Below are 20622 nucleotides of genomic sequence, written 5' to 3'. Positions count from 1 at the left end.
TAGACTGAGAGAGAGAGAGATGCAGGTAGAGAAGACTGTATCTGGTAAACAGACAGACAAAGAGACAAAAAGGCAGAACAATAGATACAGACAAAGATACATAGAGAGACAGAGAGAGGGAGAGAGAGACAGAGAGACCTACAGCTAGATAAACAGATGAATAGAAAGATAGACAGACAGAGACAGGATGAAAGCTATATATTTGTAAAGCTGAGCTGTAATTAACGTGTGTATAGTTACTGTACATGTGTTTATGGTCATCGTCTTGCGTTTATAAAACTCAGGTGTAAATGTGTTAATAAACACAATAGTGATGTCATCAATGTCACTCTGATCTACATCACCGCATCTCTGTTCGTCAGCATCAATCCGATCTACGTCACTCCGATCTACGTCACTCCGATCTAAATCACCGCGTCTCTGGTCGTTAGCGTCACTCCGATCTACATCACTCCGATCTAAATCACCGCGTCTCTGGTCGTTAGCGTCACTCCGATCTGCGTCACTCCGATCTAAATCACAGCGTCTCTGGTCGTTAGCGTCACTCCGATCTACGTCACTCCGATCTACGTCACTCCGATCTAAATCACCGCGTCTCTGGTCGTTAGCGTCACTCCGATCTGCGTCACTCCGATCTAAATCACAGCGTCTCTGGTCGTTAGCGTCACTCCGATCTACGTCACTCCGATCTACGTCACTCCGATCTAAATCACCGCGTCTCTGGTCGTTAGCGTCACTCCGATCTACATCACTCCGATCTAAATCACCGCGTCTCTGGTCGTTAGCGTCACTCCGATCTACATCACTCCGATCTACATCACTCCGATCTACGTCACCGCGTCTCTGGTCGTTAGCGTCACTCCGATCTACGTCACTCCGATCTATGTCACTCCGATCTATGTCACTCCGATCTAAATCACCGCGTCTCTGGTCGTTAGCGTCACTCCGATCTACGTCACTCCGATCTAAATCACCGTGTCTCTGGTCGTTAGCGTCACTCCAATCTACATCACTCCGATCTACATCACTCCGATCTACGTCACTCCGATCTAAATCACCGCGTCTCTGGTCGTTAGCGTCACTCCGATCTATGTCACTCCGATCTACGTCACTCCGATCTAAATCACCACGTCTCTGGTCGTTAGCGTCACTCCGATCTACGTCACTCTGATCTACGTCACTCCGATCTACGTCACCGCGTCTCTGGTCGTTAGCGTCAATCCAATCTACATCACCGCGTCTACATCACTCCGATCTATGTCACTCCAATCTACGTCACTCCGATCTAAATCACCACGTCTCTGGTCGTTAGCGTCACTCCGATCTACGTCACTCTGATCTACGTCACTCCGATCTACGTCACCGCGTCTCTGGTCGTTAGCGTCAATCCAATCTACATCACCGCGTCTCTGGTCGTTAGCGTCACTCCGATCTACGTCACTCCAATCTACATCACCACGTCTCTGATGATCAGTACCAGTCGTTGTAGAGTGCTTTAGTGATGCCTCCTCCCGGGATGTAGAGACGCTGTCTGTCTGAATCAGTAACTCCAGGGAAAGCGCTCACTCTCTCCATCTCCCTCCATCCCAAGCTTTGCAGCGTCCCCTCCGTCCCCTCCGTGTCCCCCCGCAGAGCTGGAGTGAGCAGGTATCTCAGAGGAGAGCTGCTTCACCACAGCAACAAGAAAAAAAATATAATAAAGGCAGGTCATTAGCACCATTTTGGCCAAACGGCTTCTTTAATGAAGACGGATATTTTGAGACATTAAGAGAATTCGAGTCTGTTCTTACAGAACCATGTTATAAACAGAACTTTATAATGAATGATATTTAAAAATATACATTTTTAGAATGGACGTTGGTTTGTACCTGAGGAGCTGCTGGTCATCTCGGTGGTGGGCGTGACAGCTGGACAGCAGCACCGTCCTGGAAAATCCGCTAGTCTTAATCCAGGACACCAGCGTCTTACGGAAAGATTTCATCTTCGTCTGGAACAGAAACATCAAAATAAACATCGGTTCAGAGACATACTCATTATACAACATGGCGGTGAGGAGGGATGATCCTTCCACTGGATTTATATCAGAATTTTTTCTTCTTTATTCTTGAAATTAAGCAGAAAATTCAGTCCAGTTTGTATTACGGCTTTAAAACTGAAATTAACCTTTAAATAAATAAAAGAAAATCTGCTGACATTTCAAATTCAGCCTTCATTATACACAAACAAGCACAGATTCAGTCGCTGCCATTTCAGCCAATCAGCAGTCAAGAAACGATTTGGGGTCCCGCCCACTCACCCACCCCATGGTGCGTTTGAATTTGTTTTGCTGCTAAAATTTTTATTCGAATTAAGTCCATTTTAAAATTAAAATCAAAAGTTGCTAAGTTCAATTACAAGCTTCTTACTTGCGAAAAAGTTTCCAGAACACGTTATAAACACACACAGCGGCAAAAAAAAATCTATTCAACTATTCGCTATTATTATCTACAAACCTGTAGAACCGTTAAGCAGGTGTGTGCGTTGCCATGGAAACAATTCTAATCTGAATCTTAGAGACAGGAAGTGGAGTTTATGTTAGCAACGACACGTCATTTTTTATATCTGTTTACATTTAATGCTGTGTGATACAGGTTAGTTCCTGTTGTCACTTACGCTATAGCAGCTATAAACAGTCGCTCCCTCATCAGCCTCTCTTTATTGTCTCTCTCTTGAAGTTAATAAGACAAAAAAACGCAGCTTGTTACGCATGTTACCAAGCAACCGCAAAGAAGCGTAAACTACTGTCCTGAAAAGCTTTACCTCTGACACTGGAGACTCCTTCCATAAATGTTAAACAAACACATTTCTCCTTACAGAAAACTTCACACGTTTTTGAATCTGTTCACGCGGAGTGTCCGCTGTGCCTGAGCTGTTACTATGGAAACGATAGCGTATCAGGGCGAGCGCGGGTGTTAGCGAGGGGATCAGACTGACCGGTAAGATGGGCGTCCGTATCTGCAGCACGGCCAACTGCAAGTCACTGCGGCAGTAAACTACAGAGGAGAAAAACATTTACAAAACATTCAACATTAAACATTCAGCAGGAAAACAATACGCAAAAGGGGGAGAACTCCCAAATGGCTCCTAGTCCCCTATACAAGTGCACTACATAGGGTACGAAATAATCTCTTCTATTATTCTTGTGTTGATGTATGATAGGGTGCTAGTTAAACACTCAGCTCCCTACTACACAGAGCACTACATAGTGCACTTCACAATCACTAGACCTCGTATTGTTAGTTACACTGTACGTTATTTTAGTGCCCTATGTAGTGCACTTGGATGGTAAATACGGAACTCTATGGCACTATGTAGTGCGCACTATATATACTCTTTATAGTGTGTGATGTAGTGCCCTAGGTAGTGCGGGTAAGGGTACTCCACTACTTCATGTGCACTACTTAGGCTATATAGGTGTTATTTCATGAGCTGTATCCTAAATGAGCAGTTAGTGCACTAAATAGGGTGTAGTGCCAATCATTTTTAACCCTATATAGGGCACTTAGAAGTGCACAATACATAAGTGCACTACCTAGGGCACAAAATAACATGGGTGACTATGGAATTGTATGTTTCCCGTTGTATGAAGTGATGAAGTAGAGTACTTCAATTCTATTCCATTCTATTGCATTTCTATTCTGTTGTATTTTCTGTACCTTCTTTTCTATTTCTTTTCATTCCATTTTCTATTCAACTGCCTTCCATGTGATTCTATTTTTTTCTATTGTAGTCCATTTTTTAAATTCAGTGTCATTCTATTCAATTCTATTTTATTCTACCTGCTTTCCCTGAAACGCCGTGTGATATCTGTGAGCTGTGTGATATCTGTGAGTGTTTGATCTGACCTTCAGCGTTAGTGCTGAGCAGAGCCGCGTCCTCCTCGCCGCTGCTGTACGGATTATTTCCCGCCATTGGGATCAGACAGTCCGTGTGGAAGTGTCCGGCTCTCACCATGTCCAGTGTGGAGATGATCAGATCCGCGGCCAGCTGTCCCACGTTCCCCACCGACACCGCGGGCTGAAAAACAATTACACCGCCATTACACCATCATTACACCGCCATTACACCGCCATTACACCATCATTACACCGCCATTACACCATCATTACACCATCATTACACCGCCATTACACCGCCATTACACCATCATTACACCGCCATTACACCGCCATTACACCGCCATTACACCATCATTACACCGCCATTACACCATCATTACACCGCCATTACACCGCCATTACACCATCATTACACCGCCATTACACCGCCATTACACCGCCATTACACCATCATTACACCGCCATTACACCGCCATTACACCATCATCACACCATCATTACACCGCCATTACACCATCATTACACCGCCATTACACCATCATTACACCATCATTACACCGCCATTACACCGCCATTACACCGCCATTACACCATCATTACACCGCCATTACACCATCATTACACCGCCATTACACCATCATTACACCATCATTACACCGCCATCACACCATCATTACACCATCATTACACCATCATTACACCATCATTACACCACCATTACACCGCCATTACACCGCCATTACACCACCACCACTACACCATCATTACACCGCCATTACACCATCATTACACCGCCATTACACCACTACACCATCATTACACCGCCATTACACCGCCATTACACCGCCATTACACCGCCATTATACCGCCATTACACCATCACCATCACACCGCCATTACACCATCATTATACCACCATTACACCGCCATTCCACCATCATTACACCACCATTACACCATCATTACACCATCATTACACCGCCATTACACCGCCATTACACCACCACCACTACACCGCCATTACACCATCATCATTACACCACCATTACACCATCATTACACCGCCATTACACCGACATTATACCATCATTACACCGCCATCACACCGCCATCACACCATCATTACACCGCCATTACACCATCATTACACCGCCATTACACCGCCATTATACCATCATTACACCGCCATTACACCATCATTACACCGCCATTACACCGCCATTACACCACCATTACACCACCACCACTACACCGCCATTACACCGACATTATACCATCATTACACCGCCATCACAACATCATTACACCGCCATTACACCGCCATTACACCGCCATTACACCGCCATTACACCATCATTACACCGCCATTACACCTCCATTACACCACCATTACACCATCATTACACCGCCATTACACCACCATTACACCATCATTACACCGCCATTACACCGCCATTACACCACCACCACTATACCATCATTACACCGCCATTACACCATCATTACACCATCATTACACCGCCATTACACCACCATTACACCGCCATTACACCGCCATTACACCGCCATTACACCGCCATTACACCATCATTACACCGCCATTACACCATCATTACACCGCCATTACACCGCCATTACACCGCCATTACACCACCATTACACCGCCATTACACCGCCATTACACCACCATTACACCGTCATTACACCACCATTACACCACCATTACACCATCATTACACCGCCATTACACCATCATTACACCGCCATTACACCACCACCACTACACCGCCATTACACCATCATTACACCGCCATTACACCACCACCACTACACCACCACTACACCGCCATTACACCATCATCACACCGCCATTACACCACCACCACTACACCGCCACTACACCATCATTACACCGCCATTACACCATCATTACACCACCATTACACCGCCATTACACCATCATTACACCGCCATTACACCATCATTACACCGCCATTACACCATCATTACACCACCATTACACCATCATTACACCGCCATTACACCACCACTACACCATCATTACACCATCATTACACCGCCATTACACCATCATTACACCACCACTACACCACCACCACACCATCATTACACAATCATTATACCGCCATTACACCATCATTACACCACCACTACACCACCACCACACCATCATTACACCATCATTACACCGCCATTACACCATCATTACACCGCCATTACACCATCATTACACCGCCATTACACCGCCATTACACCGCCATTACACCATCATTACACCGCCATTACACCGCCATTACACCATCATTACACCGCCATTACACCGCCATTACACCATCATTACACCGCCATTACACCGCCATTACACCACCATTACACCGCCATTACACCGCCATTACACCATCATTACACCGCCATTACACCACCACCACTACACCGCCATTACACCATCATTACACCGCCATTACACCACCACCACTACACCGCCACTACACCGCCATTACACCATCATCACACCGCCATTACACCACCACCACTACACCGCCACTACACCGCCATTACACCATCATTACACTGCCATTACACCGCCATTACACCATCATTACACCGCCATTACACCGCCATTACACCATCATTACACCATCATTACACCGCCATTACACCATCATTACACCGCCATGACACCACCATTACACCATCATTACACCACCACTACACCATCATTACACCATCATTACACCGCCATTACACCATCATTACACCACCACCATTACACCGCCATTACACCGCCACTACACCATCATTACACCACCATTACACCGCCATTACACAATCATTATACCGCCATTACACCATCATTACACCGCCATTACACCATCATTACACCGCCATTACACCATCATTACACCGCCATTACACCGCCATTACACCATCATTACACCGCCATTACACCTCCATTACACCACCATTACACCTCCATTACACCACCATTACACCATCATTACACCGCCATTACACCACCATTACACCATCATTACACCGCCATTACACCGCCATTACACCACCACCACTATACCATCATTACACCGCCATTACACCATCATTACACCATCATTACACCGCCATTACACCACCATTACACCGCCATTACACCGCCATTACACCGCCATTACACCGCCATTACACCATCATTACACCGCCATTACACCATCATTACACCGCCATTACACCGTCATTACACCGCCATTACACCGCCATTACACCGCCATTACACCACCATTACACCGCCATTACACCGCCATTACACCACCATTACACCGTCATTACACCACCATTACACCACCATTACACCATCATTACACCGCCATTACACCATCATTACACCGCCATTACACCACCACCACTACACCGCCATTACACCATCATTACACCGCCATTACACCACCACCACTACACCACCACTACACCGCCATTACACCATCATCACACCGCCATTACACCACCACCACTACACCGCCACTACACCATCATTACACCGCCATTACACCATCATTACACCACCATTACACCGCCATTACACCATCATTACACCGCCATTACACCATCATTACACCGCCATTACACCATCATTACACCACCATTACACCATCATTACACCGCCATTACACCACCACTACACCATCATTACACCATCATTACACCGCCATTACACCATCATTACACCACCACTACACCACCACCACACCATCATTACACAATCATTATACCGCCATTACACCATCATTACACCACCACTACACCACCACCACACCATCATTACACCATCATTACACCGCCATTACACCATCATTACACCGCCATTACACCATCATTACACCGCCATTACACCGCCATTACACCGCCATTACACCGCCATTACACCGCCATTACACCATCATTACACCGCCATTACACCGCCATTACACCATCATTACACCGCCATTACACCGCCATTACACCACCATTACACCGCCATTACACCGCCATTATACCATCATTACACCGCCATTACACCGCCATTACACCACCATTACACCATCATTACACCGCCATTACACCATCATTACACCACCATTACACCACCACCACTACACCGCCATTACACCATCATTACACCGCCATTACACCACCACCACTACACCACCACTACACCGCCATTACACCATCATCACACCGCCATTACACCACCACCACTACACCGCCACTACACCGCCATTACACCATCATTACACTGCCATTACACCGCCATTACACCATCATTACACCGCCATTACACCATCATTACACCGCCATTACACCACCATTACACCATCATTACACCACCACTACACCATCATTACACCATCATTACACCGCCATTACACCATCATTACACCACCACCATTACACCGCCATTACACCGCCATTACACCATCATTACACCGCCATTACACCATCATTACACCACCATTACACCGCCATTACACCATCATTACACCGCCATTACACCATCATTACACCACCATTACACCATCATTACACCGCCATTACACCACCACTACACCATCATTACACCATCATTACACCGCCATTACACCATCATTACACCACCACTACACCACCACCACACCATCATTACACAATCATTATACCGCCATTACACCATCATTACACCACCACTACACCACCACCACACCATCATTACACCATCATTACACCGCCATTACACCATCATTACACCGCCATTACAACATCATTACACCGCCATTACAACATCATTACACCGCCATTACACCGCCATTACACCGCCATTACACCATCATTACACCGCCATTACACCGCCATTACACCGTCATTACACCGCCATTACACCGCCATTACACCGCCATTACACCATCATTACACCGCCATTACACCACCACCACTACACCGCCATTACACCATCATTACACCGCCATTACACCACCACCACTACACCGCCACTACACCGCCATTACACCATCATCACACCGCCATTACACCACCACCACTACACCGCCACTACACCGCCATTACACCATCATTACACTGCCATTACACCGCCATTACACCATCATTACACCGCCATTACACCGCCATTACACCATCATTACACCGCCATTACACCATCATTACACCGCCATGACACCACCATTACACCATCATTACACCACCACTACACCATCATTACACCATCATTACACCGCCATTACACCATCATTACACCACCACCATTACACCGCCATTACACCGCCACTACACCATCATTACACCACCATTACACCGCCATTACACAATCATTATACCGCCATTACACCATCATTACACCGCCACTACACCACCACCACTACACCATCATTACACAACCACTACACCACCACCACCACACCGTCATTACACCACCACCACACCGTCATTACACCGCCACTACACCATCATTACACCACCACTACACCATCATTACACCACCACTACACCATCATTACACCACCACCACCACTACACTACACTACATCATTACACCGCCACCACTACTACACCACCACACTACCACTACACCATCATTACACCACCACTACACCACCACTACACCATCATTACACCACCACTACACCACCACTACACCACCATTACACCATCATTACACCACCACTACACCGCCACTACACCATCATTACACCACCACTACACCGCCACTACACCATCATTACACCACCACTACACCATCATTACACCACCACCACCACTACACCACCACTACACCATCATTACACCACCACTACACCACCATTACACCACCACTACACCACCACTACACCATCATTACACCACCATTACACCACCACCACCACTACACCATCATTACACTATCACCACCACTACACCATCATTACACCACCACTACTACTACACCACTACACCGCCACTACACCATCATTACACCACCATTACACCACCACCACTACTACACCATCATTATACCACCATTACACCACCACTACACCGCCACTACACCACCATTATACCACTACTACACCACCACCACTACACCGTTACACAGCGACATGCAGTGTGTGAGAAAGTACAAAAACACGCGTCTTTATTTCAGTTGAAACTCACCGTGATTAAAGTAAAGCCTTTAAAACACGGAGCTCGCGCTTCCGCCGACACAAACATGGCTATTTATCTCTTTATTCACTGTTAAATAAAAAACCGAGGGCAGAAAAGCTGAATGATTTATAACCGGTGTGTTTTAGTTTCACATTTGAACCCGGAATCACTGATTCTCACAGAAGTCACAGAAAGGCCCCTTACCGGTGTGGGTCGTCCTTCTGCCTGCCTGATCAAAATAATAATCCGAAAAAGAAAAAATACATATAACATACAAATTAACGTATCTATTACAAACAATAATGCGTAAATATTTGTATAGATGCTTATTTTAATAATTGAGGACAAATCTGTAGGTAGAAAGGTTTAGGTTACGGATTGGTTTGAATTTTGAACAGGCAGTTGGCTTTGAGTCGCGTGAAAGAGAAAAATATGACAAAATTAAAGTCCTGCTTCACATTCAATCACTTTAATTCACTTAACATGTGTTAGATATAAACATTGTTACTAGAAAGAAACAGAAAAATTGGAAACTTAACCCTTTGGAGAATAAAAGTAAAACAGCATTTCAGACTCATTAATAAGGTTCGACGTCTTGACATTTTAAAGTTCGCTTGGACGATTAAAGTTGTCCAGGTGTCAAAATGTTAAAGTGTATAAAGAATCACATTTACACATTTCTTTCCTTCTAGATTATTTATTTATTTGCTTGCTTGTTCATGCTGGGTTAGTTTTTTTAAACACACACCCATTCATTCACTATAGACAATTTGGAGATGCTAATCAGTGTACAGTGCATGTCTTTGGACTTGGGGAGGAAACCGGAACACCCAGAGGAAACCCCTGAAGCACGAGGACAACTTGTGAGGCAAGAATCGAACCTCCAGCCCTGGAGGTGTGCAGCAAACGCACTAACCACTAAGCCACCGTGACCCCACAGGGTTTCATTTATTTATTCATGAAACATAAAGTAGATTAGATTAAATGTTAGCTCTGAAATGTTAGCTATTGTGGCTGTGCAGTTCTCTTTTTGCTTTTTAAATATAATTGTTTGTTTAGGTATATGTTTGTTTGTTTGTGTGTTGTTTATTTTTTGTTTAGGTATATATTTGTTTGATTGTTTAGGTATTTATTTGTTTATGTATGTATGTATGTGTCTGTCTGTCTTTCTGTTTGTTTGTCTGTTTCTCTTTTTGTTTGTTTGTCTGTTTGTTTGTCTGTTTGTTTATCTGTTTGTCTGTCTGTTAATCTGTCTGTCTGTCTGTCTGTCTTTCTGTCTGTCTGTTTCTCTTTGTCTTTCTGTTTGTCTGTCTGTCTGTCTGTCTGTCTGTCTGTCTTTCTGTCTGTCTGTTTCTCTGTCTGTTTGTTTGTCTGTCTTTTTGTTTGTTTGTCTGTCTGTTTGTCTGTCTGTCTGTTTGTCTAAAACCAGTGTTCTCAGTGTGTTTTCTCACTGTGATTCTCTTCTGCATCCTCTAATGTTTTGGATCCTTTGTGTGTGTGTGTGTGTGTGTGTGTGTGTGTGCTTATATTCCACCACTTCAGCAGGTTAGGACAGAACTCTGAGGTTTTTTACAGCTGTTTTAATAATTACACACGCTCTCATTCTCATTCCTTATATAACTGCAGAAGAGACGTACTAATATAAATAAAAATATAAAATATACATCTCAGAGACACAACACACTGTCTGCAGCATTATTATTATTATTATTATTATTATTATTATTATTATTATTATTGTTGTTGTTGTTGTTTTTTATTCCTTTGCTTGTTGTCCTGCACTGGCTACTGCAGTCACCTTTGATGTTTTTTCTATTTTTTTTTGTCTCATCCACTCTTTGAAGACACACAAAAGAAAATGTTTTCAGAGCCGTGAGTCATCCAGTGTGCAGTTATTGTTATTTCAGAGTGTGCACCCCCCCCCCCCCCACAAACACACACACGCACACACACACACACACACACACACACACACACACACACACACACACACACACACACCATTAATTCTGCAGTGTGTGTTGAAATGTTTCTTCTCTCTGTTGCTTTCTGACCCCTGATGTCACAGAGAGACTCTTTAAAATGTCAGCATGATGATTCAGGGTGTGTGTGTGTGTGTGTGTATGTATGTGTGTGTGTGTGTGTGTGTGTGTGTGTGTGTGTGTGGCTCTTAATGGACCGTATTAAATGAACGCACTCATGGATAAGACATTTGTTTTATTGACATTGTTTACTGAAAGAAATCACTGTGCTCTGTGGTGCATTATGGGTAATAACAGAGTGAACTGTCCAGCCAGTGTAATTTGTCTGCTCCTTTAATAAAGGTCACATGTTTTATGTTTTTCAGGCATTCTGGGATCTGAGCCAAAATACGCAACAAGCAACCTCGTCTAATGTGTGTGTTGTGTTTGGTTTTGAGTTGAAAGTGTCCCAACTTGCTCACATCATCCCTGAGATATGTGCGTCAGCCTGGGAAAGCACTTCAAACGATCACATCTATCACAGTTTCTACTATATATATATATATTTATATTTATATATATATTTATATTTATATACAGTTCTGTGCAAAAGTCTTAGGCACATGCAAAGAAATGCTGTAGAGCAAAGATGCCTTCAAAAATAATGAAATTAAATGCTTCTACATTTAAAAAATCCTATAAAGAGCAGTAAACAGTAATAAATGAAACAAAGTCAGTATTTAATGTGACGATCCTTCACTTTAAATAAATAAACAGTATGTGAGGTGCAGTGTGTGCAGTTTTCTAAGGAAATGAACTGGAAGTGTTACTGAGCATCTTGCAGAAGCAGCCACAGTTCTTCTGGAGACTTTGACTGTCGACTCGCTTCTTATTTCTGCAGCGAAACCCAGCAGCCTTCATTATGTTTTTATCTGAAAAGTCAGAAAATAAACATCTATAACAAAGTTTGTAGTAAAAAAAAAATAGGGCGCCAAGACTTTTGCACATCAAACAGACAAACTTTTGTGGTGGACACTTTTTCTACAAACTCTGTGCTTTTTTTTTGTTTAGGATTTGATTCCCTAATTTAGTCATGACCAATTCCCACCCACAGGCATTGGCTGTGCTCTCAGGGTGGGAGGGGCTTACTCTCGCTTCCCTATCAATCACAGAGACACTAGCCAATCACAGGTGTCTGTGAGCTCATGCATGCAGAAGTGGGTGGATAGCGCTCTCCTGCGAGTGTGTTACTCCACCCTCTGACATTGCATGTCAAAAAGATGTGGTCAGCTGGCTTTACGTGCCTCAGAGGAAACACATGATAGCCTTCGCCCTCTCTGGTTGTCATGTGATAGGGGTGAGATGCCTGATGGGTGGGAATTGGCCATGAATAAATTAGGGAGGAAAAAATTCGTCTGTCTGATGCCACATCATTAACTCTCATAAACCACTGTGTATTTGAAACACGTAAATCTATACGTGAGCTTTTGAGATTTGTCTGTATTGCCCTCAAGCATTTCAGTGACAACACACACGCAATAAGAGACATTTTATTAGTCAATGTGAGCGCAAACATCACATCCATAACGCTGGAACTGCTCCTAACGTATTCATGAAAAATAGAAAACGTTGTATGAGAAAGCACTGAGATTCCTCACGCTACATCTGAGGAGAAGATCACGATCTCAGCTGGTGTTAGATTTCAGCGTGGATGTTGTCTGAACTCGGCTTCTGAACGAACCGGTTTAACTTCACACACACAAACAAAGCAGGATCATTTCTACAAAGATCACGACTTCCGAGGAAAAAAGCGCTGCTGTGTGAAAATAAATCACGCCCACACATCTGACTGTTCCCTCTCTGATTTATAGCAACTGATTTCACCCTGAAGTCAAAATCAGTGATTCAGAGTTTTTTGTCTTGTGGTGTTATGGACACTGATACAATACACAACACAAAAAAATAGGTCTGGAGATATTCTTTTATTTTAATTTTATATTGAATGATGCCAATCAATTTTTCAGTTTAGTGACTTATCCTGTATTAGTGCTGTGTTTGTCCAATTATATGCTCTCTAGAAGCATCTATGCCCCTCCCCCCCAGGGGCGTGTCTTGCTCTACAAGCAATAAACATGGTTCATGATGTTACGGTGTTTAGAGACGGATGCGAGTGCGGAGTATTTTATTTAAAGTGAAACGCACGTGAACAAAGACTAGGACTACGTAACAAACACAAACATAAACTAGACAAGCATGAAATACACACGGCATGGATACGACAACGTACAATGACGCTACTCACAACAGATACGAGACAAAGATTGCTATACAAACGTGACTTATATACTAGTGCTTATTGTGCAGAAACGTGATTCAGGTGTTCGTGATCACGTGACTTGTGCAGTGGCTGATGTGTGCTGTGATCCTGCACCGACCTGTGGGTGTGTTTTCAGCCGTGCTTCTTTACATATATGGCATTTGGCAGACGCCTTTATCCAGATCGACTTACAGTTTTCTCATTTCAACAACTGAGCAGTTGAGGGCCTTGCTCGAGGGCCCAGCAGTGGCAGCTTGGCAGTGCCGGGATTCGAACTCACGACCTTCCGATCAGTCCAACATCTTAACCAATGAGCTACCACTACCACTCTTCCTTTTTCCAACTGAGTAGAAATTCAGAGTCAGTAATATCATTTCATAATATCATCTCCGTCACCATCTGCACCGCTGACGCTCAACTCCGAGACCCCGACGCAAACACATAACACCACAACTCCAAAAACACACGGCGTCTCATCGTCTAGGATACGGTCCCGGGTAAAGTGGACAGGCGCGGGTGAAGGCGGCGGTGAGAAATCCTCCACAGCCAATCAAAAGCTCTCGTTAAACTCTTCACCATCTTCTCCATATTTAGTTAAGCTAAGCTACGGTTAAATTTGTTTAGATTGGGTGCAGGTGTGGGCGTGGCCTGATCTATAAATCACTCAAACTCTTCACTACGCCGTCACTCTCAAAAGGAAATGCATCAACATACAGAATGAAATTACAGCTCTGAAGACATTTCAAAGGGACATTGAGACATGTTGAAAAGGGGCGTGGCCTGGGGGAGAGTGGATGGAGCTGCTTTTGTCCAAAATGGCCGCCCCAATACCTAGCTGTCTATCCTAAACCATCAGCACTGACGTCCATTACATTAGTAACATTAGCTTCATAGCTCCAGTGTGCGCTAGTAACCAGAAGCTTATGAGTTCAGGTCTGTTTGGATATAAAAACTTTTAACGAAGAGTAAATGATTAATATAATTATGTAAATTTTTAAACGTGGTGTCACATGGCCGTGTGTGGTTTTAGTGATTGACACATGAGTTGTGTTTACTCTCTCAGGGAGCCCGGGGATGTCCTCGTCTCTGAGCTGCTAAGAGGCGCTAACCATCTCATGTTCTGTTTCTGAATAGCTACAAGCTGTCTGTACACACACACACACACACACACACACACACACACACACACACTGTCTAATCCTTTAAGCTCCAGGAGTTCTGAGAGCTGCTGCTGGCTCGAAGCCTCGCTTTCTCTAATGAACCTGTCTTCATGTTTGTTTTCCATTTAATACATCTAGTGTTTTATTTTTAAAATCAAATTTTACACAATTATAACATTAATATTACATATTAACATATAAATATAATAATAATATAACATATTACATATATATAAACATATAATTATTACATATTTTAACAATCTCTCTCTCACAAAGTCTGTCGAATTTTTACCCAAACGCACCGTCACACACTTTTATTTACGCTCTACATGACAGCTAGTGTTTACTCTCTATATGTTAGCTAGCATTAGTTCTCAATATATTAGCTAGAGCTAGTCAATATTTAACTAGTATTACATATTTTAATGTTAACTAGTATTAAAAATCTATGCTAATCCTAGCTCTCGCTATATTAGCTATCATTTGTTCACTAGAGTTGTGTTGAATAATAATCTGGAAGTAGTAATGTCCAGATTTACTGTCTTAATGTTTTTAGGATGATCACTTATCTCTTAGCTAACTAACTAACTAACTAACTAACTAACTATACTTAGTATTAATTAGCTTTAGGATTTTGCTTTAAATTTCTTTTCAGTGGACGTAGTACCTACATCTGTAAACATACAATTACAATACAAAAACGAATGTGTGTGAATCGTAGTAACGCTCTGAGTGTTGTTCATAAACACATCAGATAATAATGAAAACTCCAGTATTTTTAAAAAAACAGAAAAACACAAGACGGCGTGGCGACTGATGATGAAGTGCGTCTGCCATTTAACTGCATTCCATCACGGAAACATTTGCGGCGATTATTTGTGATTCATTTGCATTTACACTTTCTCCACTGTGATGCAAACTAACAGCTTTTCATAGCTTTTATCCACTATAGGGGTGTGTGTGTGTGTGTGTGCGTGTGTGTGTGTGTGTGTATGTCTGTGTGTGTGTGTGTGATTATAGAATAAATCAAACATTAAAAGAGACTCCTGAGATAACTAAAGACATGACAGTGAGATCAGATCTGTAGAGAATCTTCATTTCGTTATAAAATAAACCAGCTGAAATCGATGCTGTTAATTCTGTAGCTAAGCGCTTAGCATTTTATTTGCTACACAAAAGGGCCTTCTTTTATCTTATAACACCACGAAGAGTTAACGTTGGTTAGCATGCTAGCGTGGGTGGTTTGTAGGTGGTTTATTGTAGCACTGGGTGGAACGAGACACTCAGGCTGTAATTCACCTCATTTTATTGTGAAACTCTGAAAAGTGCTGTAACGGTTTCAAAACTCTGAGGTGCTAGAAACTGAGGTGTTTATTTCAAATGACGCAGTTTTTATCGCTTAGCATTTTTCTTCTTTTACTTTTTTTTATTCTTGTTCTGTTGTCAAACTGGGTTTTTTTGTCTCTGATTGGATATCTCTTAAACTGTACTGTTGTTGTAAAGCTTGACGGTGATGATGAGCGTGAACTTTTAATAATAATAATAATAATAATAATAATAAACTTTATTTTATATAATGCCTTTAAAAAGGCCTCTCAAGGCATTTTACATAAGAGTATATAAATATGTATTATAAAAACAGTTAATAATAAAATACAATTATTAATAACAACAATAGTAATGATAATAATAATAATAATAATAATTAAATTACAACTTTTGTGCTTTTCTGGCTAAAAAATTGTTATATATAATAATAAAAAACACAGGTACCATGTGTCAGAATGTGGACTAGTCAGGATGCTGCTTAGAAAAACTTGATCTCCATCACAGATCTCGCTTTTTCTCGACTTTCTTAACGAAGACAAATGACTGTTTTTCTCCATGTTCTATTCTACCTTTATTATTATTATTATTATTATTATTATTATTATTATTATATTTCATTCTCTGATATGCCCTGTTCCTACCTGGATTTCTCCACATACTATTGTACTATATTTATTTATTTATTTATTTATTATTATGATGTTAGTGAATGTTGCACACGCTGCCTTGAGATCCTGGAATCATTGTTGTGTTACTGAAAATCAAAGAAAAATAAAAATTACAAATTTGGTTTTAATATTTCATGTAGATGTGCACAAACATGTTCAAAGAAGTTTTTATTTTATTTTTATTTTATTATTTTTATGTATTTTATTTTTATTTTATTAAATAGATTCTGATTTAAACATATTGCCTCTGATTAACACTTTAATTAACACATTTATTTATTTATTTATTTATTTTCTCTTTTTTTTCTTTCCCTCTCTTAACAACAGCTTTAATATTTAATAAGTTTTATTATATTTATAAAATAATATGTATTTATTATATGTATTGCTAACAAGTATTTATTTTATTAAAAAGATTCTGAATTAAATATATCATCTCTCATTAACACTTTAATTAACATGTTTTTTCTGTTTATTTATTTATTTATTTATTTATTTATTTACTGTCTCTTTCTTTTCCTCTCTTAAGAATAGCTTTAATATTTAATAAGTATTTTATTATATTAATAAAATAAGATGTATTTATTATATTGTTCGCTAATATATCCTTATACTGAAGCATGGTGGTGGTGGTATTGTTCGTGGGTTTTAAGAAAAAAATAAATGAATAAAATTAATAAAAGTGATCCACATTTAAAACATTGAAAACAGAAGTTTAGAAATTGAGTATTTTAATGATTTTTTTTTTGTAGTTTTGACTTTTGTAGTTTTTTTTTTTTGTATTACCCTCTATTACTTTTTAGCATGTTTGTTAAAATTAGCTTTCAGCTTTGAAAATAAATAAATAAATAAAAGTTACAGTTATGAGAAAATCCTGATTTATCGTCTTAACTAACTGTTTATGATATTGTGTGTGTGAAATTAATTAATCTGATTTTATTGCTTGTGTTGTTTTTATTTTCAAATTTTTCCTCATTTTGATCTCCACAGCAGTGTTTGTGTAACACTCTGCTATCTTCTCACTGCTCACCTCTTTGTTTCTTTTTTAAAACTGAATTAATTTACATTTTTCCCTTCTTCCACGATTTTCTTTCTTCTCCTTTTTGTCTTGCGCTTGTTTCTTTATTCTGTTTGGACACCTGTGCTGGCTGAGAAGGAATAATTCTAGTGAATAAGTCTGGATGTAAATCCTACGTAAAGAGGGGCAGGATTATTCACATTTATTTATTTATTTTAAATTAATATCATTAAGCACCTGGTCAAGTTTTATATTAAAATGCTAAACTTTATTTTATTTCTCTTCTCACTCTGAGGTGTTGCTGACTTTGCAGATCTCACATGGTACATGGAGGGACAGCGCTGCTCGAGATAAGTCGTTAACCTTTTCTTGGGAGCAAATTGAGCAAAGGACAAACACACACACACACACACACACACACAGAGCGCTGAGTGTTTGCTCTCACCTCTGACTGAAATAGCCGTGGGCCGCGTGCCTGGCCAGTGCTGGATGGACGGTTAGGTAACGCTTAATCAGAGAGAGCTAAAGCTCGGCTTATCTGATGAAAGGAGCTCGTGGACCTGCTGTGCTTTTCTACTCGCTAAAGTGACGGCAAGAGTGTTACGATATTTCAGTATGACGGTAAACCACGGCAACAGTGCTATCATAAACATCAAGCGACAAAGCGAGCGTTCATTTTCTACGTACGTGTGCGACACGGAGCCACGATTTCAGCAACCCATATGCGAAATGAGACTTTCTTAATAAAAATACAAAATGGTGTAAAGCAACACATCCAGTCTTTCTCTAACGGTTCCTCAGAACTTCCTGTGGTCCGACGTTTCTCCAGTTCCCCACTCACAACTTTACTGCGTACCTGCAATCAGCCCCCGTTTATAAGCGAGGTTTCATCTTCTCCTGTCATATATGACTTCTTCAAATGTGTAGGAAGGAAAATAAAGCCGGGAAGGAAGCAGCAGAGATCAGCGGCGTCTCTGCTGAGAGGACAGGAAGTAGCTAATACAGTTAGCTCGCTTTGCTAATTTAATCTGAGAACGAAGCCGAGCGCGAAACACGTCAATCACACGACTGATTCATTTTCACACAGAATAGTGCATTATTCCATTTCTGATTAACTCACTAGCTTTAGAAAAAGTTATAGATAGATAGATAGATAGATAGATTGAAGCATACATACATACATAGTTAAATAGATAGATAGATAGATAGACAGATAGACAGATAGATAGATAGATAGATAGATAGACAGATAGATAGATAGATAGATAGATAGACAGACAGACAGACAGACAGACAGATACATAGATAGACAGACAGACAGACAGACAGATAGACAGACAGCTACATAGATAGATAGATAGACAGATAGATAGATAGATAGATAGACAGACAGACAGACAGATAGACAGACAGATAGACAGACAGACAGACAGACAGACAGACAGACAGATAGATAGATAGATAGATAGATAGATAGATAGATAGATGTGTATAGATTTGTGCAGCGGTCATCCTCCAGGTGAACTTTGACCCAGTGAACCTTGTGAACTGTGATGCAGGACTTTGTCTCTCATTTATTCATAAAAACGGCTTTGAGGCTGTTTTATTGACCTTTAATGATAGTGTTGTTGTTGTTGTTGTTGTTTTAATCGGACACTGGTCTGATTTCATCACATTACTGATTCACTTCATCTCTGTGCATGCAAAACATTATGCAAAATACCAGCATCAGGATCATATCGCATGGCATTGCATTCACGTCAAGGTCATGTAGTGGTGTGTAAATGTGTGTGTGTGTGGTGTGGGGTGTGTACTGGGTGCAGACCCCATCATCACACACACACACACCCACACACACACACTCACAGCCACCTGACTCAGCATATACTCCCTGCCTCAGGGCCTTCAAGAGCCATGAAGGAGAACACACACACTCACACACACACACACTCACACACTCACACACACAGGTGCTTGTGATTTAAGGCTAATGACAGGAGGCTTTGATGACTTTAATCTGCTTAAATAAAGCATGGCTTCCAATGTGAGAGGACATCTGCTCTTACACCCTGTTTCAGGATTTCAAAAACACCTCCATCATTAAAAACACAAAAAAAGAAAAC

General features: G+C 41.5%; 1 protein-coding gene across 2 annotated transcripts in view; it reads right to left on the bottom strand.

Annotated features, from left to right (window-relative positions):
- psmg2 (proteasome (prosome, macropain) assembly chaperone 2) overlaps positions 1-10240 on the bottom strand; it is a 13399-nt gene extending 3159 nt beyond the window's left edge. The window contains exons 1-5 of one of the 2 annotated variants that reach the window (XM_034298501.2): positions 10053-10240; positions 3885-4056; positions 2974-3032; positions 1869-1987; positions 1478-1666 (exon numbers count right to left, since the gene is read on the bottom strand). In XM_034298501.2, the coding sequence (XP_034154392.1) occupies positions 1478-1666; positions 1869-1987; positions 2974-3032; positions 3885-4056; positions 10053-10109 (596 nt within the window). In that variant the 5' untranslated portion in view covers positions 10110-10240. The remainder of the gene's footprint in view (positions 1-1477; positions 1667-1868; positions 1988-2973; positions 3033-3884; positions 4057-10052) is intronic. The other variant, XM_034298502.2, reaches the window with a different exon arrangement.
- Positions 10241-20622: the final 10382 nt, after the last annotated feature.

The sequence above is a fragment of the Pangasianodon hypophthalmus genome, chromosome 23 (genome assembly GCF_027358585.1).
Source record: "Pangasianodon hypophthalmus isolate fPanHyp1 chromosome 23, fPanHyp1.pri, whole genome shotgun sequence".
Taxonomy (NCBI): Eukaryota; Metazoa; Chordata; class Actinopteri; order Siluriformes; family Pangasiidae; genus Pangasianodon; species Pangasianodon hypophthalmus.
Note: the sequence above shows the minus strand (reverse complement) of the source record. Positions and strands in the feature narration are given on the sequence as shown.